Genomic DNA, 27,045 nt, shown 5'->3' with positions numbered 1-27,045 from the left:
AGCAGCCAGGGATCAGGCTAGAAAAGTTAAAGCCCTGGGAGAATTAAATCTAGTGAGGGATGTCAAAGCCAAAAGAAAAGCTTCTATAGTACACTGGTGCTAAAAAAAAGATGATGGAAAGTGTGGGTCCTCTCCAAAAGGAAACGGGAGATCACATTACCCAAAACATGAAAAAGCCTGAGGTACCCAGTGACTTTTTTGCCTCAGAAACACCGCCTGTAGGAGATCATGTTTGAGACCATGTAAGGCACCTCAAGGTGCACAGGTCCATGGGACCTGGTGAGATGTATCCAAGGATCCTGAGGGAACTGGCAGAGGAAGTGACCAAGCCATCATTCATCATATTTGTGAAGTTGTGGCAGTCCAGTGAAGTTCTCACTGAGGAAAAATTACCCCTATTTTTTAAAAGGGAAATAAGGAAGATCTAGGGACTATAGGCCAGTCAGGCTGACCTTGATACCAGGCAAGATCATGGAACAGATCCTCCTAGAAGCTATATTAAGACAAATGGAAAATAAGGAGGTGATTGGTGACAGCCAACAATGTCTTCACTAAGGGCAAACTGTGCCTAACAAATCTGGTGGCCTTCTTTGATGGGGTTACTGAGGTGGTGGATGAGGGAAGACCAACTGACATCATCTACATGGACTTGTGCAAAACATTTGACACTGCCCCACATGACATCCTTGACTCTGAATTGGACAGACATGGATTTGATGCATTTGATGCATGGTGTTAATGGTCACACTCAAAAAGTTGTGAATGGCTCAATGTCCAAGTGGAGACCAGTTGATGAGTAACATTCTTCAGGGTCTGGAATTTTGACTGGCACTGTTTAACATCTTTGTTGGTGACACCGACAGTGGGATTGAGAGCAACCTCAGCAAGTTTTCCACTGACACCAAGTTGTGTGGTGCACACATTGGAGGGAAAGGGATGCCATCCAGAGGGACCTTGACAGGCTTGAGAAGTGTGCCCTTGCAAAGCTCCAGAACATCAACAAGGCCAAGAGGCAAAGTCCTGTACCTGGGTTGGGGCAATCCCAAGTACTAATACAGGTTGAGCAGAGAATGGGTTGAGAGCAGCCCTTCCGAGAAGGACGCGGGGGTGCTGGCTGATGAAAAGCTCAATGTAACTCAGCAATATGTGCACACAGCCCAGAAAGCCAATTGTAATCCTGAGCTGCATCAAAAGCAGTGTGGCGAGCAGTTCAAGGGAGGTAATTCTGCCCATCTACTCTGCTCTTGTGAAACCCTACCTGCAGTGCTGCATTCAGATCTGAGGCTCCCAGCACAGGAAGGACATTGAGCTGATGTAGAGGGTCCAGAGGAGACCATAAAGACGATTAAAGGGATGGAGAACCTCTCCTGTGAGGAAAGGCTGAGAGAGTTGAGGTTATTTAGCCTGGGGAAGAGAAACCTTTGGGGACACCTTAGAACAGCCTTCCAGTACCTAAAGGGCTACAACAAAGCTGAGAAGGGCTTTTGACAAGGGCATGAAGGGATAGAACAAGGGGTAATGGCTTTGAATTGAAAGAGCGCGGTTTAGACCTCAGACATACAGAAGAAAGTCATTACTGTCAGGCACTGGCATAGGTTGCCTCATCACCAATCCCTGGAAGTGCCCCAGCAACCTGGTCTAGTGGAAGGTGTCCCTGCTCATGGCAGGGGGTGGGAACTAGACTGATCTTTAACATCCCTTCCAACCTCAACCACTTAATGAGAGAAAAAAACAGTTAATGTATTTTTGTGTTTTACTAGCAACGTTTCCACCATTTCTATAGATCCATATGATTCCTAAGTGTACCACATTTACCCACGAAAGTAGTGAGGAACATGAATGATGCTGTCTTCTTTGCAAAGGTAGCTGCCATTTACAGCACTGACTTCCATGAAGTAGAAACCCTACATAAAATATTCTATCAGACTGGCTAATGTGTTATCCCAAGATGGTGTGTTGTAATAACAAAAAGCAATCACTATTTTGAGTATCTGTTAAGAGGGCAGAGTCATCTTAAAATCTGGCCAACTTTCACAAGTTAGTTAAAAGCAGTTCTACATTTCCCTACACATCTCCTAAATGAGAGATGTGAAACTTATTTACATACACATTTCTTTCCTGCTAGGTGACAGATGCACATAAAAGAGATTGACTTAAACAAAAACAGTGAAGTTAATCACAGACAAAAGTGTGGGCAGAGTAACCAGAGAATTATTTTTGTTCATCAAAGTAGAAGTATTAGAAGTATTTACCAGACAAGAGTATATAACTGGGATAGCAGGGTACTTACTCAGATCTAGAATTTCCTTTTACTTTCCTCTCCTTAGTCCCATTCACCCACATCTTTTTTCTTTATATGCAGACAGTAGAACATTCATCTTGTCTAAAAATTGTCACTCTTCTTTTTTTGTCCTTCAAGTCAACTTTGAAGAAAGATTTTAACTATATCTGCCCTACAGTTGATCATAAAAGGCTAGTAGTATTTGTACTTTTTAGGTATACTTCAGACAAAATTATGGTTGTTATGCATCTAGTCTGAATCACCACTGGCTATTAGTATTTACAACATTATGCTTTCACTCATCAAAGGAAGATCTGTACAAATGATACCACAAATACTCTTGCTGAGATCAGCATAAGCTAAACCAGTAAATTTTGCATAATCTTCACACTGCACATGCTGAAGTGTATTCCCATATGGACTGTAGTCTAAAATGTTATTTTTCAGTTCTCAAGCTACTTTCAAAGACTTCTGAATGCTGATTTCAGCATCATGTTAGCAGATCCACACAAAGCACATCTTGAATGTTGCCACAGTTACTCTCCATTTAGTAAACAGTATGAAATAAACCCACATTCAACGGCAATAATGCAACTCAGACCAATCCCCAAGTACTCTTCAAGAGTTTCCTCTTCATGTACACTTCTTAAACTCTGAGTAAGCAGGATTGCAATTTCATTTCCAGGTTGTCACTGTGGGGGACACCATGCCTTTTAAGAAGTCCTCAAACTTAGCAGCAATTTTTCACTTCTAGGACTACCACTGCAGACAAGGCAAGAGATTCTGAGCAAAGGGAAAAAGTTGCTTTCTTTCCCCCAGCAGATGTGGTAAGTACATCTCATGAGCACCAGGTGGAGGCTGTCACTACAACATCAATTATTGGGAGAGGAAATTATAACCTTTGCAAGGCGCCGAGCTATTTTAGGAGGATTTTCTGGATGCTAGAATCAGGCCAGGGCCAATGCCATTTAGAGGGTGGAGCTGGCAAGGGACTGGGTTTATACAATCATCCCTCAAATCTTATTCACATTAATTCTGCCCTTCTCTTCCTCAGTTATTCGACTTCTCATATCCTAGTGATTTCTTATTTTCTTTTTAAAGAAAAGATCTCTAGCAGCATGTACATTTTTTTTTTAAAAAACAAAAATCAAAGGCTTTATGTTGGCACAGATAAATTGAAAGTTCAGAGTAGGATGCAGACCCATCTGTGTGCACACGGTGAGTTTTGGCGCCTGTGCTGCTGCCCTGAGCAGCTGTGTGCTGTTGCTGCTCAGAACCACTGAAACCACAGAAGAAGGTGATTTTGTGCTGTCTGTAACAAAGCCCCAAGAATCCCATATTAAAGTTACTGACTGGGAAGCCCTTTTGAGTTAGGGTACTGGAGGCATTCTTCCATCTTCTCAGACTGGGGAGTAGTAAAATAACGTTGGACTTTTACTACAAATGGAAGGATTCAGACGCTTCATATATCTATCCTTGCCCAAAGGCTTCATTTTTGGAACCTCTAAAATACCTAAATGTATTTTACCTGAACACACCACAAGAGATTTCGACACCTTCTGCTCATGGTTCACATCTGCAGGGCAACTGATGGTGATGTCTGCGTAAGCTCACAGTCACAGCATGTGACACAGTAACTCCTGCAGTGTTTGAACCACACCACATACAGTACCTGCATCTATTCCCTCTGAAGGATCCCAGTCCTGCCCAGCAGCGGACAGTGTCTAGCAATGGGACAGCTGTCCCATGAGTCCTGTTTAATTTATTGATGCAAAGAAGCCAGGGAACATATTCAATATTGATGGGTCCTTTCCTTTCCAAGGGTAAACATGCCAAATTCTTACATCTCCTAATACCCATCCTAGAAGAGGCTCAAAGCACTAAGTTTTGGGAAATATAAGAGTAGATTGTGCCACTATTATTTTAAGTGTTGAAGTGCAGCAGAGGCACGTCTCTCAGCTCATCTTAATCCCTGGTGCACAAAAGAGAAAAAAGAATGTTCTCCCTTTCTATTCAAAGCAACTTCAAATGTCAGGTGTTGTTATTCAGAGCAACTTCAAAAGTCAGATGTTGTTTAGTCACAGACCAGTAGAAAAAAAAAATTAAATCCCTGCTCCAATAAAGGGATTCCAGTGAAGCCTTTAAAGCTAGTGAAGTAGAAGGAAATACTGGTTTCTCTAACAAAATTTTACTGCAGGCTTTAACCACAGCTTATCTCTACCTACTGAATTTGTTTACAAGGCTTGGCTTGACATATTAACTCTGCTACAATTTCCAAGACTGCAGGACAGAAAGAACAGGAAGAGGGAAGATAAGTGGATGGAAAGTTTACCCATTTCGTCCCATTAGTTGAGACAGAGTGCACAATGTACTGGCAACAGTATAGTCAAAAGAAGATGGGAAAGAAAAAGAGGAACAGAAACAGACAAATAGACAATGACAATACTTACAGTTGGGGTATAAAATAAAGGTTAAAGTATATCAACATCACCCAGAATACATGTTAATAAACTGTGCTCAACCTTGAAAACTGACTGCTCCGAATGGATGCAGCATTCCACATTCCATGTTGCAGGGATAACTTTGGAAAACAAGTACACACCACTCTAATTAGCATTTGGGCTACCAAAATTTCAAATTCTTTTTTAAAGTTGTGGAACAAATGCCCAAGTTTACTCAGTTAAACCCAATTTAAAAAAAAGAACTTAAATGACACTTTGCTTAACAATGGAGCTGACACCAAATATTGCTATACAGATACTAAGATAAAATCTGGGTGGAAAAAAAAAAAGTGAAAACAACTCTTCAAAATATGATATATTATATAAACTATTCCTCAATGTATAGTCGACTTCGACCAAGTGAAGCTTAATGAGATAGCACAGTATCATTTTTTCATCACACAGAAAATTTTTGGTCTCTAATTTCATGGGGTGTCTGAACTATACAGAAGCCCTTGTATTTAAAGTATTGCCTTGTAAGTTTGTCTCTGATACAACCTAAGAAAAGAGTTGTCTGTAAATCCTGAATGTTTCTGTTTGAGAAAAAATAGATGCAGGTTTGCAATATTGTTCAAGTACTTGTAAGCTAAGCATTTAAGTACCAGTAGGTATCAAATTTTACATTGACCGTTGAGAAAAAAAAAATTGAAGTCCAGCTTAGTTTTCCCAGCATGCTAAATGAAATCACTGGGGACCAAGTCAGAGGAAGCAGATATTGTTCCCAAGCTTTTTAAAAGAATGCCTGTTGTTTCAAGAGGAACCGTTAAAGTGTTGTTTAGCTATCTCAGCCTTTTCTTTGCCTGTATACTTTCTGTGTGTCCTCAGTTATAATTCATAAAGCCTGAGAAGTTCACAGAAGACTGGCAAACACACGAAGAAATTGCTGGTGGTGGTGATCGTGCCACATCCAGAGGGTGGCTGGCCACTAGTGGGGTTCCCCAGGGCTCAGCATTGGGGCCAGGTCCATTTAATATCTTTATTGAGGAACTAGACGAGGAGATTGAGTGTACTCTCAGTAAATTTGTGGATAACAAGCTGGGTGGTAGTGATGACATTTTAAGACCTGAATTTTTCACCAAATTTGCTTTTATTTCAATACTAGAAAAATATAATCCTTTAAAAATAACATTTACAAAAGCCTGTGAGAGGAACACACTGTTTTTGAGTGTTGATGCATTTAGCAACTCAGATCTACACAAGGTCACAACGAACTCCCAGAGATATTAAATCTAGAGTCCTCCCAGTGACAAGATTTTCTCCTTTTGACTTCTCGCAAATGGTAAATTAAATCTCTAAAGAAAGGTGAGACACCCTTATTCCTCTATTCCAAGAGTTTAAAACTCTGAACCCTCTAAATCAGTGCAACACATTTTTAAGAAGTCACTTGCACATTATCATTTTTCTTGTAGCAGTGATGCTTTTATCCCTAATAACTCAGTAGTGAGTTAAACTGTCCCAACAGATATTCCAACACAAGGCTCCTTATAAGGAAGAAATAATTCATTCCAAGGGTCTGTTCTCAAAAAATGGCAGAATGACAAGAGCAAAGATGCCATTACTTCTTGGTGTGCTCCTTAGCCCAGAAACAAAAAAGCTTCACCAGCATCCTGTATACCTATTAATATTTAAAGACTTAATGGGAAGTAGCTATTCCTGATGAGTGGTAGACAGATGAAAGAGGTGGATCTGTAAGCTTTTCCACCTGTTTTTCTCTGGGATTTCTTTAGTGAATTTAAGATTTCTGCCCATATCTGAAAAGAAAGAGGAAAGACTAAGTTGAGATAACTGACACAGGTTAATTCTGCTTATTATGGATGCTTTGTTGTTGTCATTCCTCTCACTCTTCTTACTTCTTGGTTTTTACTCTAAAGCTTCTTTACTATGCCGAGAAGAATTGCTCCAGGGACATTACTGTTATTTTTATTGCAGCGGGTCTGGTAAAGAACTGCCACTGCCCAATTTAGCAAAGTATTTTTACTGACTTCCTAGATGCTTGTTTAAAAAAGAAACAGTGGTAGAATAGAGAAGAAAAATTGCTTTGAGAGGTCAACAATCATTAATCAAGTATGGGGCGAAAACTAATATAACTTTCCTCTCCTCTCATACATATGTAATCATTAAGTTTTTTTTTTTACCTCCTTTGTACTCCGTTTCTCTGCTCTCAGAAATACTGAGATCAATACCATATTAATAGTAGACGCATTAGACCTCATCTCTGGCCGGCAGCATACAGGCTCCCAAACATCTCCAAAATTTCACTGGAGTTAAGTTTATAAATCCAGCAGAACACTTGTAAAACACAGAAAGAAGACAGTTAATATTCCAGCAAGGTATCTATGAATTTATCAAACTGGTACCTCCAGAGTGTTTTGTTAAGTCCATAGCCAGAAGCACAAGCATCACTTTAACCTCTTTCCTTACCCAGAAGGCAGCTTTCATGATCTAAAAAACCCTCTAAACTTGTAGTATATATATATAAAAAATAAACTACGCAGAACATAGTTCTGGCCCTTGGTTAAAAAACATCAGTCATTTTTTTATTACGCGCAAGTGGCAGCAGAAAATTTAAAAAACCCCACAACTCTATACCTAGATGAAAAAAAATTCTCTACCGATGACATTTCAAATAATTGCTACTGTCTAGGAGCTTAAAAGCATTAAAAAAAAAAAAAAAGAGGCCAATACTTCCATAGTCTAAACTATCTTCAGGTTTCTGCCGATCTTTCTTTTAAAATATAAGTCAGCAAGTCTAATACGGTTCAATTTCTCATCCATTTTTAATGGAAAATGCAGTTACTGCAAAGCTCTTCAATTTCTTGACCAGAAGTTAAGGTATTGTTCCAGTCTGGGGGGTTGGTGGAAACAAAAGTAGATGACAAGTTTGGAGCTAAGTCGACGTTGTTTACACCTCTTAAGCGTTATGGCTGGCACGCTCTAAGTTCTTCCGCCGCATTCTCTGACGGAGCCTCTTCCCGCTGATGGCGGCTTGCGCTGCATCACGGAAAATGTAGTCTGTCTGGGAAAACCAACCTGCCGGAGGGCAGCCACTCAAGCTATGGCTTCTCCAGGGCACGGCATGCGAGCAAGTGCTGCTCGCCGGGAGTGTAAGTGTTGTTTTCAACGCGAGTAGCCAAACAATGCCACTTAAAAGCTAAAGTTCCAAAATATTTAATTAATAGAAAATATTTGAGTTTAACTTTGGTTAAGAAAAATAAAAAAACCCCATTGATTGCTCTACAATGACGCATCAAAGCCTCTCTCGGTAAATCCCACTGCCAAGACAAAACTTCAAAATATTAAAAGTATTTATTTTTAAAAAACTGAAACAAAAACGCTGGTTGCTCCGCAGTGACACGAACACCAAAGAGCCCCTCTGCGCAAGGGAAGGCGGTGTGGGCTGCTTGCTACTCCTGTTCCTTGCCATGAGGCACTTCCGTGCGGTGTTCCAGGAGCGGCGGAGGCGTGAGCGGCGCTCTGTGCTGCGGGAAACGGCGGCGCCAGCGGGATCCCGAGAGACCCTCAACATATCTATTTATACACAAATACATACGTTTTTCAGGAAGGACACTTAATTTGAGGCTTGGCACAGGGCCCCGAATGGTGCGGTTTTTTAAGAGAAATACCCCGGCCCTCCGGTCTGTCGCCACATCCTCAGGACCCACCTGGGCAGACGCGGTGCCTTCATCGCAATCCAACTGATTCACAGTGGTTCCGCATAGCCCGGCCCTTCACCCCGGGGCGCTCCCAAACGGGGACATCCGCAGAGCCAACCGGGAGCTGGCACCGGGACGACGGCGCTTACCGTATTACTTATAATCGAGAGAAAATAAAAAAAAAAATCACCCCCCGACAGAGCCTGGGGTTCGCCTCACCGAGGAACGTCAAGGGTTTGTTGCAGGGACGCGCAGGGACTCCCGCCACACAAGGGCTTCGTCAATCCCGCCCCGCCCCTGAGGCAGGAGTCCAGGTCTTTGCCGTCCCCACTCCGCCCCAGCCGTTATCGTATTTCCCGTCCGCAAGTCGCGACTCTCCCCACCCTTCCGGCTTTCCCGGCAGAGGTGACCTGGTTTAGGCAGCGGCTGCGGGCCCCGCCCCCGCATTCCATTCCCTATATGGCGGCGGAGAGGGGGCGCCGCCGGCCACGCCCCCCTTTTCCCACCATGCGCGCGAGGGCGCGCCCGGGCTTGCGCGCGGTGACGTAAGCGGGAGAAGGGGCTGGGAATGAGGGGGGTGGGCGCAGCGCCTCCTCCCCCCTCCCCTGCCGGGGCAGTTCTATTTACGTTTCTGAGCTGATTTGCATAAGACCACGCCCACAGCACCACCCCCCGGGCCCCGAGGCCACGCCACCTTCACCATATTAGGGCAGAGGGGGGCGTGTCCCTGGTTGCTCGCGGGCCCTCGCCCCCTTCCTGGAGCCGTTTATAGGGTACAGCCACTTCCGCTGTTGGCTTAGAAGGGGTGCGATCATGGCGGAGCGCGGTCAGCTCCCCCACCCTACCAAGCGCCTCTGCTGCAGACCCGGCTATGGCTCGGGCTGCAGGCCGGGGCATCGGGCTGGCGGCGCCGGGCCCGGCGGCGGCGCGCTCTGCGCTGGATCTTCTTCCGCAGCCGCCGTCGTCGCCCTGGGGCTGCTGCCGCTCGGCAAGACCCAGAGCCCCGAGTCCCTACTGGACATCGCGGCTCGCAAGGTGGCGGAGAAGTGGCCCTTCCAGCGGGTGGAGGAGCGGTTCGAACGGATCCCGGAGCCAGTGCAGCGCAGGATCGTGTACTGGTCCTTCCCCCGCAGCGAGAGGGAGATCTGCATGTACTCCTCCTTCAACACCGGCGCCGAGGATCCCGCCGCCGGCCCCGGGGGCGCCGCCGCGCCCGGCGGAGCCGGGGACGCCGCCGCCGCTGCCGCCGACGAGAACCGGCTGCCCTTCCGCAGGGGCATCGCTCTGCTCGACGGCGGCTGCGTCGATAACGTCCTGCAAGTCGGTGAGTCACCGGCCGGCAGAGAGGGCACCGGCGGCCGGCCCCGGGGCCGCAGGTCTCCCTCTGCGCGTCACCCGCCCGCCGCCCGTCCGTCCGTCCGTCCGTCCCTCCCTGCGCCCGCAGCTCTGCGGCCCGGCCTGTGCAGCCCTTCGCTCCCTGGCTGTACCGCGGACCCGGCAACTTCCTCCGCCGGTCTCCTCCCCCTCGTGCCCGAGACGCGCAGTGACTCCCTGGCTCCGTGACACGGAGTCGGTCTCTGCCTGGCCCCTTTAAATCGCAGCCCGGCACCTCACCGTGCCCGCTCCCGGCCCTTATAATCCCGTTTGGCTCTGCCCCCCTCCCGGCGCCCACCCCCGGTAATCCGGGTCACCGCCTTACCCCGAGCCACAATAGCGAGGAGATGCTGCTCCCCCGTCCCGGGGGGGGGACTCCAGTGGAAATGAATCAGCAGAAGGACGGCCGGCGGGGGAAGGAGGGGGGTGCGGATTGCGTCGCCGTCCAAAATAAAGACATAAAAACGTAGCGAGACTCCGGCAGCGAGAGTGCGGGGGGGGGATCCTGAAACAAAGGCATTTCTAGGGCATCGGCGGCGAGCCGAAGGGAGGGGACGCGATCCACGCCGCCAGGGGTGGTGGGGCTGGAGTGGGGGCTTTGGGATGAGCCGCTTCGTGACAAAGCGGGGGGGAAGCGCAGGTCTTCCTCCTTCTGGAACAATGTCCCGTTCTTCTTCCTCCCCCCCAGCCCAGCCGCCTGCCGCTGCTCTTCACCCGCTGCGGGCGCCCCTGGTTAACTCCTCCCTGCCAGTGTTTAAAGGGCTGCAGAGGTGGGTACCCCCCCTCCACTTTTGGGGATTGTCTGCCGGGGGCGGCCGACCTTCCATTCAGGAAATGGAAGGGGACCCGCCCCCGGCAGATAGCCCCGTCCGCCGATGGGTGATGCTCTTTGTGCGACCTGGCTACTTTGTTCTCATTTTGATGTTGTTCATTTGCGTCTTTTTTTGTTTTCGTCCCAGTTTTCTGTCGCTTCCCCTCCTCCTCTGAAAACGGAAAGAGAGACAAAAGAGGTTGCTGCTCGCCTTTTGTTGACGGCGGCGGTTCAGTGTGTGTATGTGTAAGGCGCCGAGATCCCTCCCTTCATCCTCCCCCAAAAACCTCGGCCCTGCCCGCTGCGGGCTTGACTTGGCGGGCACTTTCCAAACGTGCCCTCAGTTTTTTTGCCGAAGGGAAGACGTGTCCCTGCTCCTAGGTTCAGTGCCCCTCCCTTCTGCCTAGGGGGACTTTTTTTTTTTAAATCTAATTAACTTTGTTATAATTTTCATCTTTTGGCTTTCTCTCTCCAAAGGTCTGAGGTGAATCTGTGGTTTCTCAGGACTAGCCAAACCAGAAGTAGGGCTTTTTTGGTTTGGTTGGCAGTGCTGGGATTTTTTTTTTTTTCGCTTGCACTTGTTTGCAAGCAATGAGGAGTGACAGGAGTTCACATAGGAAGGGTTTCTTGGCTGATTGCATTTAAGCCAGGAATTCGCTGTGAAAATAAAGCCAAGGGGCAATAAATAAAAGATGCAATCTTCTCTAGGAGACAGACACCCAGCATGGGCTTGGCTTTGCTTGCTTTCAGCAGTGGAATAGGCCTCAGTGAGTAGTTGTGTGTGAAAGAAAAAAAGTAACTTTTTAGAATGTCTTCTAAGCAGGGGAGGGGCATTGAGTAATGCTGGTAAGGGTCACTGTGAGGAAAGAAAACATGCATAAATACAACTGAGGTGTTGACTGCTTCTTCTGGAGCCCTCATATGCATTCCAAGCAAATGCTATACTTACTGCTGCAAATACATTTGCTTTGTTTTATTCCCCCCTCCCGCCCCCCCTTATGTGAGCCTCCTTTGAAAGTCTGCGCAAAAATAGGGGTGGAAACTGGTGATATGAAAGATGTGAGTTGTTTTGACAGAGGCCTTTGGTGAGGGACTTGTGGAGTAGCTGGGTAGGCTGTGCCTTGCTGTACGAAAGTTCTTGTGTAATTTGGGTACATAGCTGTGTGTCATTAAGGCCAAGTCTTGCTGACAAGATATTCCTTGTGAAGCAGAAAGGTGCAACTGTTAAAGTCAGTTCAAATAGAGTAAGTTATATTGGGCAGAGAACGGAATTGGTTCCATATAATATGGCTGAATATGTCACATTGATGACAACATTGAGTTTATATAAGTGCATGTTTAGTGACCATATAAATGTTAACTTATGTTCTTTGCAGTATGAGTAATGGAAACTCTGAAAATGTTTACTGTTGTACCATAGAAAAGTGCAGTTACTGGGCAAAGTAAGATTTGTTACATAATTTTAAGAGCATTACTTGTAACCTAAAGCATTATAAACAGGGAATACAAGATTTGATTTCTGAGAGACGCATGAATTTCAGTTGAGTAGTAGTTAAATAGAACTGTTTGCTTCTGAATTTTACATTTTAAATTCTCTAGTGCAGCCCTGAATAAACATTCTGACAGTTTTATCGTGGTAACTCATTTCAAGCAGGAGGATTTAAAAAACCTTGTGTCCAAGCTTTGCTAAAAATCTTCATGTGGTTCTTCATGCCCCCCAATTTAATCTTGTGTGTTGTAACAAAAATCCAAAGTAAAAAGAAGATAGCATATTAGTGATACACACAAACAATATTCTTGGTAATCAGGCAGTAAAGTTGTCTGCTAACCTATTTTGAAGTTGAGTGGTATCATTGTAGCGTAATAATTAGCCTCACTTAATTTTGAAAGATTTTTCTCCCAAGAAGTTGGCTTCAAAATTCCATTCACATCTAATTTATTGATGTATTTATAGCTTTTTGATATGCTTCAATTGGACATGAAGGATTTTCTTTTTTAGTTTGTTTATTTAAAAAAAAAGTAGAGAATGCAGGATCCTAAAGCAAACTTTCCCAGCTGCATGAAACAGCTCTTCTACCATGCGTGTTTTAAATTTATTTCAAACCACGTATTTTTAGTAAAAATTACAGTCTAAGCAAGGAAGCACTTTGTGAGTAAATACAACAATCTGGAAGGAAAATTAGAAATTGACTGAGTTTCATTAAGATTCCAGGAGCAAACAAACAGTTTTAGGTGGTGTCTGTTTGGTTTCTGAGGTTAGTCCTGAATTAGTACACAGTACGGTATTGTCACAGCTGTGGCTGTCAAGGTTAGAAAGAGGTGTGATCCTTCAATAGCACAGCTGACCTGGTGAGAGTCCTTAATGCAGCTATTCTAGGAGAAGAAAAAAACCCTTGTGCCTCTGCTGGTATGCCTCTTGCTTAGGGAAAGACAGACTGCCTTGGCTGTAGTGCTGTAGAGCTCAGCTCCACTGCTGTGGCTGCATCTGCATTATAGGAGCGCTTGAAGCGGTTATTTGTTTTTGGGGTTTTTTTTTGGATGTGTTGTACAAGTACTCCTGCAGGAACGCTGCCTCTCTCTAGTTTGAGGGTGGTTTGTTTTTTTTGCATGGACCCTGCTTGCGCATATAGGCCTTCCTTGAAGGAGTTACAGCCTTTCCATGGTAACATGTGGCTTTGTAAACTCCGTAGTCGAGCCTCTTAGGTATGAATGGCAAGGGAGTGAGTTGGAGGGAAGGGACTCCTAGGGAAGGAAAATAATATAAAGAATTCATTGACTGACACTTACGACAGCTCTAGAATATAAGGTTAATATTATGGGCTAGAAAACTGTCTTGTCTGTGGAAAGGGGTTCAGCCGAAGAACATCATTGTGGAGCTGCAGGCTCATTTTTTTGAAACATCTTCAGTCATATGTGGTTGGGGGATGTAACTAAAGAACTCTTTAGAGAAAAAGAAAGTAAAATTTCTGTGTTGTAAACTACTGGTTAAAGATCTGTGAATGTTTCTTTTGTTGATTCTTAAATGAAGTTAAAGACTTGAGATTTTTTTTCCTGATTCTCTTTTAATGAGAAGTATTTGTGTTCTGACTCAGAGGTGCTTTTATCATCTGTTATTACAGCTGATTATTTCCCTCCTTTTCCTTTTTTAAAAAATATTTTTAAATATGAGCTGAAAGTTGGTGATTACTTCCAAAATCAGGAGAAGTAATTTTTTCACCACAAAGAAGAGAATGCTTTAGAAGATCATGTGGGTAGCTGCTGCATGTAATTCTGGTGGCATGTGTATTGTAGTTGGCAAGTTTCAGACCCTTTCAATGGATTATGATTCAAGTTAAGTTTTGGTTCTTCCTAGCCATCTTTACTAAAAAACTCACAAAACCTTTGAAATTTTGGAGCAAGTAAAACAAAGGTGGTTTCTCTTCTTTCGGGGCTCAGATATGAATGCCAGTGGTATAACATGAAACACCTTTCTATTGATAAAACTATCATCTTCATCATGGCTAGGCTTTGTGAACGAAGATTTGAGAAAGGCTCTACCCACGCTTGCTACAAGCGTGCTGATGGCTAAAAAGGCCAATGCAGGATAGACAAGTCCAGTTGCAGAAGGCACAGCAGAAAGACTCCCCAGGTGATATCGACTAGACATGATTCTTTCTGCATTGTCTTTTCTCCTCGAGAGTGATCCTGCGTGTGTTCTCAAAAGCAGCAGCAGCGTTATAGATGGTGTGTCTCCAGGCCTCCCGATTGTAGGCCAGAGTAGACCAATGGTGGTGATCAATATGGCCAAGGCTGAGGGATTGTTTCAGGCAGTCCTTGTATCTCCTCTTCGGGGCTCTTCTCTTGCGGCAGCCAGTGGCAAGTTCCCCATAGAACACGATCTTAGGGAGGCGATGGTCCTGCATCCTGGAGACGTGCCCTGCCCAACGCAGCTGTGTTCTCAGCAGCATGGCCTCAATGCTCGTGACTGCTGCCTGTGCAAGGACAGACGTGTTGGTCACATAATCCATCCAGTGGATGTTCAGGATTGTACGGAGGCAGCGCTGGTGGAAGCGTTCTAAGAGACACAAAGTGGTGGCAGTAAATGACCCGTGATTCAGATCCATATAGAAGAGTAGACAGCACGATGGCTCTGTAGACACTGATCTTAGTACTTTTCTTCAGGTGTTTGTTTCGCCAAACTCTTTTATGGAGTTTACCAAAAGCTCTGTACGCCTTTGCTAACCTGTTGTCTATTTCTGCATCAATCTTACCGTCTGAGGAGATGATGCTTCCCAGGTAATTAAATTGCTGAACTGATTTGCCAATGGTGATATGGGGATGATGGGAGACTTCCTGAGGTGCAGGCTGGTATAAAATTTCTGTTTTCTTCAAGCTGACTTCCAACCCAAAAAGCTCAGCAGCCTCTGCAAAGCAGGATGTTAAATGCTGTAGAGCTACTTCTGTGTGGGCGACGGGGGCGGCATCATCAGCGTAAAGCAGCTCACGGATAAGATGATTTAAGGTCTTAGTGTGGGCCTTCAGTCGCCTTAGATTGAAAAGGCTCCCATCGGTACAATATCGGATGTAGATACTGTTTTCTTCATCGAGGTCTGCCGTGGCCCTTTGGAGCATCAAGCTGAAAAAGACTGTGAATCAAGTTGGTGCGAGAACGCAGCCTTGTTTCACACCATTGGGTATTGGAAAGGGCTCAGAAAGTGCATCGCCATATCTGACTTGACCGTGCTGGTCCTCATGAAGCGAGTTGATCATTTTAAGGAACTTGGGGGGACATCCTAAACATTCCAAAATCTACCACAGGATAAAACTATAGCAAGTATTTTATTAGTAAAGCTAGCACAACTGTTCTGTTGTGCTGTGAATTGAAATGACAGTGTAGCAGACAAGATGATCTTCACTGATGCATGCAATATGTATGTAATTGTTGATGAAACCTGTGGAACAGATGGCTTTAGTAAAACCATGTATTTAATGAAAGTAATACTGAGTTGCGTGACAAAACTAAGGCTGTCATTAGTGGGAATGCAAGCACTGTGTTTTGTGTTAACTTTTTATGACTTGTGATACCAGATTATTCTGGTATGTGTAGTTACCTTTCTCCAAGGGGAAAACATTGTGTTAAAACTCTGCCTGTTTGAAGAAGACAATTTTTATCTGCTGAAAGAATAATTATGGTTTCTTCTGCTATCAGCCCAAGCTGGCTTTTGGCTAGGAATGTATGAGTAAAATAAGTAATGCAGATTTGGTGAATACAATATTGTGGTAGAGGCATAAACAAATGTCTGACTTTTTGCTGGACTTCTTTTGACTTAGTTCCAAGACTACTAGAGTCTTGCAAGAATGTCTTCATTGATTCCAGTTTTCAGTTTGCTTTAAGAAATAACTACCAATATTTCCAAGTTCCAGAGCAGAATTAAATAAGCTCATTTTTAAATATTTCTTCCTGAAAGGGAGATACCTAATGCATTTTAGTTTCCATGTTAGATTTGAAATGTGACTGGGGAATGTGCAAACTGTTTTCAGTGTGTACTCTCCTTGACCTTGAATAATTTCTTTGGAAACCCTAAAAAAAAACTAGGGAAAAAGAAGTGAAAAGGCTGTCTTTCCCACTGAAGGTGGGAAAACTTTGTAAATCAGCTCCTACCTTTTATTCAGTCATTCTAAAAATATCTAACCTGGATTTGAAGAGAACATAAGCATTGTAGACTGATTTCAAGATCTGAAAACAAAACCTTATACTAATTATGAATTATGGGGTAAATGTAATAGGACAACATGAATACTACTCTAGAATTCATTTAATTTAAGGAAAAAATTATTTGCATATCACTTCCCATCATAATTTTAAAAGCAAGGACTCTTCCTTTATACAGAAATTTTATATTGGTTGATGTAATAAAATTTTTTGTTGCTTTAGGTCCCCTTAATTTCAAGACTTTCCTCACTTCCAGGGAAACAATTTTCGTTTTCAAAGTCAGCATTCTGTTTTGGAAAGTAATTCCGTCTTTGTATATGATTGGTGTCTAGCAGTGCTTGAATTTGAGCCAGTTGTCATGCCAGCAAACTGATGCCTGCATGTGCTCTCTCACTCTCCCTGTACTCTAATTCAGAGATGAACAATTTATTAAAAGCAAAATCTGTGTGTGAGGGTAGGCTGGAGCTATTTAAAAGTTAGCATATGACAAACCGTTTTCCTTAAAGATCAGTAACTAGTTGTGCATTTTCCTGTGTCACCGTTTTGTTTTTGTTTTTTGTTTTTGTTTTTTTTTTAAAAACTTTTTAAAATTGAACCATTACTTAAGACTCTAGTAACGTTCTAATTTAAAAAATACAGTCTACTCCAAGTGAAACGAAGTATACTGTCACGTGCAGCAATTATTACTGGTGAAGGGTAAAGTGTGTTAGATGGCATGCTCTAAGATATGTCTACATGGGTTCAACTTAAATGTCACCTGCTGTCTAGGTAATCTAGTTATGTCAAAATAAAGCATGGCATTTCATAGTAGTATAACAAAATGTAAGTGCAAAGCCACCATAGTTTAGGAAAGTAGCTGACATCCCTTAACTTGCTTTCTCTTTAGCTCATTTTCTTTATGGATTAGGTAGGAGAATTTACTCTATCTTAAAAAAAAAAACCCACAAGGTAAAAAGGACCACCCTATTTTAACTGACAAAAGCTGTCCTAATTGTGAATATGCTGTCTGTGACATGATCTAATGTGAAATCTTGAAAAGCTTTCATCTACAGCAAGGGTACAGATTTAATGCAAATTCTGATTGCCTGGAATGCAGTCAGCCTGACAGCACATGAGTACTACTCTCCAACAACTGTTCTTGTTCGGGGATATCTTTCTCCTTGAACTCCAGTTTTTCCTCTCTGTTTACAATCTAAGACTACCTGTGTAAAAAGCTTCTTTCAGCTAGGTACAGGTGCAGCTCTTGACATGGCATCATAACCTTCTGTGACCTGGATCACTAGAGATGTCTGGTACTGTAGACTGGTTTGCATTCTCCTTACAGCTACATGACAATTACCATGATTTATGTGATGCCCTTGTGGCTCATTACGAAGTAGCAATATTGTCTTGGCCCTGCTATGGAAGACCAGAAAGTCAGGAGAACTTGAGATGTAAGTCATAATCTTACGATAGTTGTTTTCTGACTCAATTCTGCAAATGTACAAACAGACTGGAGGCATGTACCTTCTAAATTTTAGAGAATTCCTTTGTGGTTGAGTCAGAAATCATAAAAGGCCTGCTGTACAAGTTGGATGTGGATACAAAAGACTTAATCTGATGTGACACCATTCAGTATAGACTGAAGAGTCTCCTAATGCGGAATTTTTACCAATACCTTATTAAATCTTTCTGAAAAATCAAAACACTTGAGTAATGTTTAAAGTGTATTTTAAAGTAATTGTTATGTGAACCATTTTTATAAAACATATGTGCGCCAGTTTTACAAAGGAGAGTTCCCTTTTTATTTTTTTGGGGAGGGGGCATTTTTTTATTATTATTATTATTTTTTACTCTAACTGTCTATTCCTCTTTGTAAGAGAATGCATTTGACAGTCTTGAAATACCTGGAAATTTTGTGGAAAAGCATGGGCAATGGCTGAGAATGTCTGATGTTAATTGGAGGGATGTAGTAAACCTGTCAGTAAGTTTAAATTTACACTAGTAGAGGTAGCTGAACAGATAAATAAGAAGCTCATTTACTTGATTATTGTGTTAAAAATTCAGGTGATCTACCTTTATCCTGCTTTATGTAACAATCTGCCTGTTTACATAAGTCATCTTTCATTGTTAATTGGTGTCAGACCTTTGTTATAGCATTGTTGGAAAAATAACTGGGGGAAAAAGGCATAACAAGAAGAAATTTCACAGAAGTATGTCCTAATATTTATTGTGCCTTTTTAAAATATTTTTTTATATTTTACAAAAGTTAATTGCATTCAAGTGATTGTTTTAAAGGCTGGGAAAATCAGCTGTTGCATAGCTGTATGACTTCTAAGAAATCAGACACTTTATTGAACATGTGCCAAATTTAACTGTTTACTGACAGCTGATAGTAATGCAATGACAGTGCAGGAACTATGCAGGAGTTGTGCAGCTGACTACAGTGTTTAATTTATACTCACTGATGAAATAAAAAACATTTGACCATCAAGGCACCTAAAATTGGATGAAGTTTTATAAAGTTTGAGACAAACATACAGCCTGGAAGAATAGAGGATCAGGTTTGCATGCATTCTAATTATATAAATGTTTTTAAGCTTGTATTAAAAGCAGGATATTGGGTTAAAGGCTTTAGCACAGGCTGTCATTTGTTTCTGTATGCTTAAAGTTCAATTCTTTCCTGTTCTAAACGAGTGACCTGTCTGCATAGCAGTGTTCCATCATGTGTGCAAGGCATGGAGGCAGCACCAACTCTTTTCCACAGTTCAGCTTCTAACTTACCGTTGTCATTTCCACTTATGTTCAGCTATGGCTATGAAAGAATGGCAGATAAAATGTGTGTTAAGAATTCATTACCAAATGCACCTATGTTTTGTAGTAATCTTCTTGAGATCTTCTGGAAAATGTGAGCAAATCAGTATAGTGAAGAACCATACAGTAAGCTATTGGTTGCTTCCACAGCAGTTACATCAGACTTTGCTTTTACTCTCCTGTTTGTGGCGTGCACTGCTTTGGGAGGGTGGAAAGTAGGCTTAATAAAACAGTTGTTTGCATATTTATAAAGCTGACCTTAGTGACCACATTAAACATAATTTTTACTTCTTCAAGACAGTTCTGCGGAGTCCACTGATTTTAAAAGTTCAAGAACAGGGAAAAATCGATAGTGTAAATGAATTGTTTAATATGTTAGCTAAAGAAAAAGTCTGGAATGCTTTCATTTTGAAGTACTATGTTATGACTAATGACTGCTGGGACAATTGGCTGTGCTGCTGCTGCACATGCAAAATGAGTCTCAGTTCTTCCATTGATTTAGATTGTAAACTGAAACCTTTCAAACTGACTACAGTTAGTGTCTTGAGGATAAAATATCCAGTCCATTATATTCTGTTTCTGGATTTAGTTTAGCTATATTACACGGAAGCCTGAAACGTCCTAGATTAGGGTGATGAAGTTAATGTAAAATGCACAGCTATTTTTTAACTTTCTGTTGTTGCAAGCCGTGATATGTGAGAGCACCATCATGCAGCTTTCCTGATCAAATATGAATGCGTGAATTAATAGAGGTTACTTCAGCTCAACGTGCTAATACAAGAATGATAGACAGTGACTAGGAATGAGTGGGTTGTGATGTAACAGATGCTGTGACAGTCTGTGGGATAAGGAGCCTGAGAATAACTTGATCAGTCCTACATAAAAATTTTAGAGATAGCATGCCGCTTAGCTTTACTGAGAGTTTTCAGTGATCAGTCTTTACATTGTCATGTATCCTGACAATACTTTACAGACTTGATTTCTAGGTAATTATGTAGATGATAAATGTAAGTGGCTGTTTGGTGGCAGGAGTGAAGAAGTGTTTAGGAGTAAACTAGAGTTTGTCTTACTGAATAATATGTGCTTAAAGAGAAGAAAGGTGGTGAAATGCTGAGTAAGATGCTTCGTAGATGAGAGGCTAGGAAGAGAAGTGGGGAAGTGGTGATACCTGAGATGAGGTAGAAGTCAGAGACCCGATGTACTTAAGGAGGATATAGTCCTCTCTATAGGGTCAGCTTTTAATGGGTGTTAGCAAAGCCATTGAAGCTGATATATTCTTTCCTACAAAATGAAACACAGTTTTCAAAAGGGAAAACAGGTAAACAAACTATAACTTAGCTGTTCTGTAGCTTTTAAAATAGTAAGATATGTTTTAAGTTTTGAAATGGGTGTTCCCTCTCTTTTCTACTTTATGTTCCAATTTCTATTTTATAAATAAGATGTGTCTGATGTACAAAGGTAAGCTCTGATTTTTCAGATAGCACTGACTTTCTGTGAATTTGAAGGGTGTTTGTCAGATTTCACTTTATTGGAAGCAGAAGCTATTTCTGTTGAGTAATGGTGGAGGCTTGACCGTTACAGTGGTAAAACAAAACTGTTGACTTCATTTTGTGCAACTGTTTGAAAGAGATTTATTCATAGCATTAAATATGCACTGATAAAATCATAAACTATAACTGAATTTCATTTACTGCAAGGCATAGTTAAATTGTAATTTAAGTCTCCTGAGCAGGCAATAAATAGCTTAGTTTTAAAGCATGGTATATTATTGCAAAAAGAGAAGATGTGTTTTCTTATTTCTCCCCTTCCCATCCTCCTTCCCCCCAGTAGTCAATATTTGTGGTACCCACATTTATGAACAACAGATTTTATTTTTTTTTTCCAGGGCTATATATTGTCCTGACCTGGGAGTAAGGATGGGGAATGCAGTGAGGAAAGACAAGAATCTGATGAAGGGCGATGCACACCTTTATTAGCTCTTTTTCAGAACAAAAGTAGGAAGGGGAAAGAAGAAAAGAACTGTTGGAGTTGCTACAGTGTTGATCAGCAGGACTGGAGTGGTTTTTCCTGTGGATAAGAGGAGGCCATGTGGAAGACAAATCTGACATTAGTAGGGATATAAGATAAATAGTAATGTTTGGAAACATAGGACAGATGTGGGTGTTGTAATCACAACAGCTAAGAGATCCGAAGTTTTGTTGCGTTTAAAAGAAAGGACTTTTATATGCTCAGCAGGACAAGGAAGGGTGCTGATGGCATCAGAAAAGTAAATACAGCATGTAGAGTAAGGAGCAAGATGTCAGTAAGATCAAAGCTGCTATTTCTTGATACTCAAAGTGTGAAATGGTAACTGGTGAAACATTGGAGTGGATGAATGGAAAGAGATGTGAATCATGGGCATGGGCTTCAGTGAATCTTGCCTGTTATGAGGTCTGTCTTCCCCTACCTCCTTGAATAACAAAAAGAAGTTTAGAAGTAGAGATAAGAGTTGAGAAACTGCTACTGAAAAGAGGAAGCAGAGGAAGATGATTGAACAGTGAGACAGCTAAGCTGTGATTTTTAGGAAGTAAAAGGAGAACCACAAAAAGTAGTAAAGGTTTAAAATTCTGGGAGGGGAATCAACATTTTATAGAAGTGCTGAAAGGTACTGGAATTTAAATCCAGAAAATATCTTCACTGAGGACCATGCTGAAAGCCATCCCACTGAGATGCACTGCAGGAAACATCAAAGGCTCAATGGCAGAACCACATTCCAGGCAAAAGGGCCTGGTGTATTCAATGACTTTGCTGTGGGAGCGAGATGGTGATGCGGGACAAGGTTGTGGTGTGATATCACACAGGGACCTCAGTCAAAAGTTAATGAGTGAATGAGGTGGGAGAATCAGTAGCATAAGAGTGCAAGAAGTTTGTATATTAGCCTGGCATGCATGTAGCTTGTTTGGTAGGAATGGGCTTGTCTGTAGTTGTGTTTTGGTCCAGAACCTGGGAGGTATAGCATGCCATTCAGCCTTGGTGAGGAAATAAATGTCATGAGCCTGGGAATGGAGGAGTGGGATGTAAGTGAATATTTCGAAGTAAGAGCAGATCCACTTGTATTGCAACTGATGCTGAAGTGCCAGAAGCAGAATGGGAAGGCTGTGTTTGTAGGGTTGATTGGAGGTGGGACTGCTGTGGGGGTAGCCTGCAATTTAATCTGTGTTCAGTAGCTGGGTACAAGTGATGTACCCAGCATGTTCAGTGCAGGCTGGAAGGACCTTTGATGGCCTCATCCCCTGCAGAGCCCACTGCCCTCTCACCTTGCTTTCTGCACTCGGTAGCTCCACTTCCTCAAGGAAAAGCACTGCTGGACCTTTGGTCAGTTGGTTTCGGCAGAAACGGATGTATTTGCAAGCAGGGGGCTATTGCAAGGTTTATGGGCAATATGTGCTGTAGATGTCTAACAGCAGTGCCCCAGTGTGGTGGTTGCAGCTCTCTGGCCCTCACATGGGCACGCTGGTGTGGCAACACAGGGCCTCCACTACCTTGAGCACCGTGTGTGAGCTCTTTGGAGGCCCTTGTACCAGTGTACAAAACCTAGGTTGTGTCCTAAAGGTGGTATGCTGAACAAGGGCTGGAATCAGTAGTCTGTGGTCTTTGTAAATATGGGTTTAAAGCTCAAATACAGGTGCACTGCTTGTATTCTTTCTAAGGCTGGCAACCTTAGGTTGCCTGACAGAGATCGTAAATGATAAAGGCATTAAATTCCGAGAGCAGTTATAACTATATTTCCAGCTGCAATTTAGCAAGAGTTATCATTCTTGCCCCTGGTTTATTCTGGGGAGTGGGCATGTTCTGGTTTGCCAGGCTTGCAGCCCTAAGGAAGCTGCTGATGTGGAAGCACAGTATGGCTGTAAGCACTAGAGTTCTTCTGCAAAAGCTCATTCCAGCAGATTTTGCTACCTCTTGTCACTCAGTGAACTCCTCCTAGGATGGACTACAAAACACGCCTATCAAAATTGTTTAATATTGTGAAATACCATGAATATGGTAAATGAAAGAACTGACTTATTTGCTATGCCTTGGCTCATTTACTGCTCTGTTCCTCATTGCATAACTTAGAACAACAAATGCACATTGCTGTGCTTGTACACTTGTGTTTTGCAAAGGTTGTCTGTGATCGCCATTTGCACATTTCACCCACGGTGATGATCGCTCTGTGTTATCCACCCTGAAGTTACGCAATTGCTTCAGGCTGGTTTAAATTCAGGCTGCTGTCAAAGGAACGTGTCTGTTCTCCTCAAGCTTTCAGCTTGTGCCAGGGCTTGTGGAGCTGTGTCATGAGCCAGAGAACTGACCTTATGAATTCAGATCTTGCTGGGTGAGTTTCACCTGGTTTACTGGCCAAGAAAATGCTACTGTTGATGCAAGGGAGAGGAGATTGCAAGAGGGGGCACTGAGAAGGGCAGGGCTCCTTTCTATGTCGGCCACACTTGGACTGACCTAAAATGACCTAACTGCTGCTTGGAGAAAGGAGATGGCTGCTGTGCTTGGGGATTCACCTATGGCAAAAGGCAACCTGTTTGTTTCAGAGAGCTTAGCACAGGCCTTTCCCAAGCCCAGGCTGTGTGTTGGTCATGTGAGTGAGCTGTTTTCCACATCGTTTCATCAACAGTGTGGTTTTTTGTGTGTTACAAAACCTTGGCCAGGCCATGAGTACCCCTCCCACACTCCACCAGTGGTTAAAAGAAAGAGAGACAAATGTTTGCTTTGAATATAAGAAAGAGGAAAGAAATACCTAACCATCTGGTCCAGTTGTGCACATTCACGTCTGTCTATATTTGCACAGCTGTTGCAAAAGATACTTTTTGCCTTCAAAGTTCATACTTTTAAGGCAGTGCTGAACTTCAGCACTACTTTCAAAGTAGTTTTTCTCCTTATTATGCAGTTGTTTGGTGACCTAATAGTGTGTTCAATGCTTATTTTCATCATAGCTGTTGAATTCCATTGCTAAAGTAAGCATTCAGAGCTTTTTGTCTGACGAGACCTGATGAACCAACAGAGCTAGGAGTGCGGTGAAGTCTCTTCTTTCCTTCTTGAACTTTGATCTGTTGCCACGTGAGTCTCACTGAAGGCTGCAGGGTTGTGGTAGTGTAACAGAGACTGTAGTTGTCTGGCATGGTCTTTTTTACTGGTAGCATTACTTGAAAAAGAAATGATGGAGCATGACTTCCAAGAAGATTTCGAGCTGAGTTTGTAGGATAGGCTTGTGGGGGAGTAAAAAACCCTTACTGCTTTTACATTCAGTATTTTTATATGAACATCACCAAGAATCTAAAGTAGCTTTGTGGTGTTCCAGTATCATTACGGCTTCCTCAAGCAGAACAGCAATTAAGCAGAATGTTGGTACTTTTGTATAACTTCTGTAATGTGGAAGCTAAATGACAGCTACTTTGGTAAGTGAGGTGTATTTACTGAAATGGTCTGTTTTCAGAACTCAAAGCCAGTGTGTGATTTATTCCAGATGGACCTAACTAACATAGAACTTAGTTTGCACATAAATGGTGGAGTTATGAAAGCCATGTTGTACACTGTGCAGTGCAGATGAGGCCATTTTTAGGGCAGAAATGGCTTCCCTTTACCGTAAAGAGAGATTTCATGGAACTTCATGTGCCTGTTTGGAAGAGGGTGTTTAGCTTTCTCAACTGCTTATGCTGGGGGAGATCAAAGCTTATTACTGCTTGCTTTCACCAGTAGCCTGTTTCAGTGAGGAAGGATTCATCTGTGTTGCTCACATCCTAGAGCCCTTCTACAGTGCTTCCTAGACAATTGTGGCTGTCAGAACTGTTGCAGCATTCATGAGCAAGACACCAGGTCCTTCAGTTGTACAAAGCTTAAGCAGGGTACTTTACCTTTCTGGGTTGTCTTCTGCTGGAAGGAGAAGACATGCATGACCTGCATGACCTCCAACCGCTAACAGTGTCTAGATCCTTCCAAACCTATGTAGGTGGTGTTTATTGTTCATGTTTATCCAGGATCCTAAATTAAATATTTTTTGTTTGAGGAAAGTGAAGTTTATGTAGTCTGGAATCCTTCCTGCTCTATAGCAACCCTGCGAAGAATCTTATAAAATTGATGTCTGCTTATTTTAGGCTGATCACAGGTGTTTAATGTGATACTTTGCAAGCTGACTTCTGCAAACCAGGCTTTTTAAAGAAGTGCCAGCTTGAACTCTTGTCTACTTAGGAGAATGGAAAGCAGTTAGGTGTATCAGTCTTTCAGTTTTTATACAAATCAGTATTGTTTCATGGTTGTCTTGTTTTGGACCCCTCTACCCCTATTTTTGCCTTTTGAAGATAAATACAGTCCGGAGAAACTGGCTTTTCAGTACAGGGTTTTGAAGTATACACAGTGCTGTTGCTCACACAAAGTTAACAAAGAGGAAAAAGAACAATCTCCATGGATAGTGCAAGAGGTTCTTTAAACACACTCAAATAAAACAAAAGTGTTCAATTTTGAAGCTTGGGTAACTTGTAATGTAAGTAATGGCCAGTCTTCGCGAACGAAGAACCGAGGAAGGTCTTTACACTTTTCAGCCTGCGCATTGGATTTTTTAGGTGAGACAAAGTGTGCGCGGAACTGAGCCCACCCTTTAATCCTGAGGTTCATCTGCCGGGGCCAAGCGAGCTTGGACGGTGGCAGCGAGGTCCTCAGGACGTAGATGGATTGCCTTACAGGGCTAACGAGCTCCATCTGCCCGGGGAGTGGCCCCGACCGGGAATCAAACCCGGGTCTCTGCAGTGACAGCGTAGCGCCTTTACCCTCTAGACCACCAGGGGCTCCCGGGTAATTTACAGTCAGCATTTAGAAGCACAATCCCAGGAAGGCTGGAGGCTTACGCAGCCTGGGTGAGGGAAGAGGAGAGGAACAATGCTTGTAGACTTCCTTCATCTTCATTAAATTCTTCAGTTATTTTGTCTACAATGAGTGGAAAGGTATGCTTCAGTTTCTATATTTGCACAAATCCAAGATTGTGATTCATGTCATTCTAGAAAAAGTATGTCAAATTATTTTCATAACTAAGTTTTGTCTTTAGCGTGGGGAAAACTATTTTTGCCTTTACTTATTGGACAGTCAAAAGAGGGTTAAAACCCTGAGATTTTTATGCACTGCAGTTCAGTGAGCATCCACAAATCTGCCAAGTGTAAAACTTATTTGGATTAGTGGTTTTTAATGGACAGACAGCTTAGACTGAATGTTTAATCAGAACTCTGGGTTTGAGTGAAAAACAGTCTACCATCAAAACCCAAAAGGACGCACCTAGTTCTTTGCATGCACTTTTGCTCACAAGTTCAGAATTTTATGAAACTGGTTCAGGAATCCTGACTTGCACTTGCCATCCTTGCCAAAGCCCTCCAGAAGCATTACGTAAATACTCTCACACCAGCCGGAAGTGTGAGAATGTTGCCTATGGGTGCATGGACAGAAGCTGATGCATCTCAGCTGCTCATTGCAATTTCCTCTCTTTGGACTTTTATCTTTTACATTCCTGAAAGACAGCTGACTACTTTCCACCAAGGGCTAAAGTCCTGTGGTTTACTTTCCTGTCACTTTCCAGACTGTCCACAGGGCAATTTCCATGGAGCAATGAATGTGCCACAAACTGTGCCTCTGCATATTTTTTTTTTTTTGCTGCAGTAGGTGTGAAGTTATACAAGGTTGTTTGACCTAGCAGAGAAATTTAAAACTACTCTTGGATTTTAAATCTGAAGATATGAGGAAAACCTAATACAGGGTTCAGATTACTAGCACTTCTAAAATTGTTTTATCTGCTTAAGTGCTGTTTTGAATTCAGGCTAGAGTTGTTGTTGGTTATGCTGTGCAGATGGTAGGTTTAGTTCATCTAGTAGTCTCCTTAAGTGTATCCATCTTTAACCATAAAACTGTGCAAACTAGGATTTGTG

The 27,045-nt window shown here is 42.7% G+C and overlaps 1 protein-coding gene and 1 long non-coding RNA gene across 3 annotated transcripts in view; one reads left to right on the top strand and one right to left on the bottom strand.

The window, feature by feature from the left end:
- Positions 1-8,069: 8,069 nt before the first annotated feature.
- Positions 8,070-8,902, bottom strand: LOC114057206. Its single transcript, XR_003571151.1, has 2 exons — positions 8,445-8,902; positions 8,070-8,310 (listed from the first exon to the last, which is right to left on the bottom strand). It is a non-coding gene; the product is annotated as an uncharacterized LOC114057206 (long non-coding RNA).
- A 346-nt stretch (positions 8,903-9,248) lies between these two features.
- Positions 9,249-27,045, top strand: part of ZSWIM6 (zinc finger SWIM-type containing 6) — a 119,409-nt gene continuing 101,612 nt past the window's right edge. Inside the window, exons 1-2 of one of the 2 annotated variants that reach the window (XM_027883185.1) lie at positions 9,258-9,759; positions 10,498-10,579. In XM_027883185.1, the coding sequence (XP_027738986.1) occupies positions 9,307-9,759; positions 10,498-10,579 (535 nt within the window). In that variant the 5' untranslated portion in view covers positions 9,258-9,306. Of the gene's footprint in view, positions 9,760-10,497; positions 10,580-27,045 lie in introns of both variants that reach the window. The other variant, XM_027883186.1, reaches the window with a different exon arrangement.

This window comes from Empidonax traillii, unplaced genomic scaffold, assembly GCF_003031625.1.
Source record: "Empidonax traillii isolate 1590-97213 ecotype Southwest subspecies unplaced genomic scaffold, ASM303162v1 scaffold120:size1031401, whole genome shotgun sequence".
Classification (NCBI taxonomy): Eukaryota; Metazoa; Chordata; class Aves; order Passeriformes; family Tyrannidae; genus Empidonax; species Empidonax traillii.
Note: the sequence above shows the minus strand (reverse complement) of the source record. Positions and strands in the feature narration are given on the sequence as shown.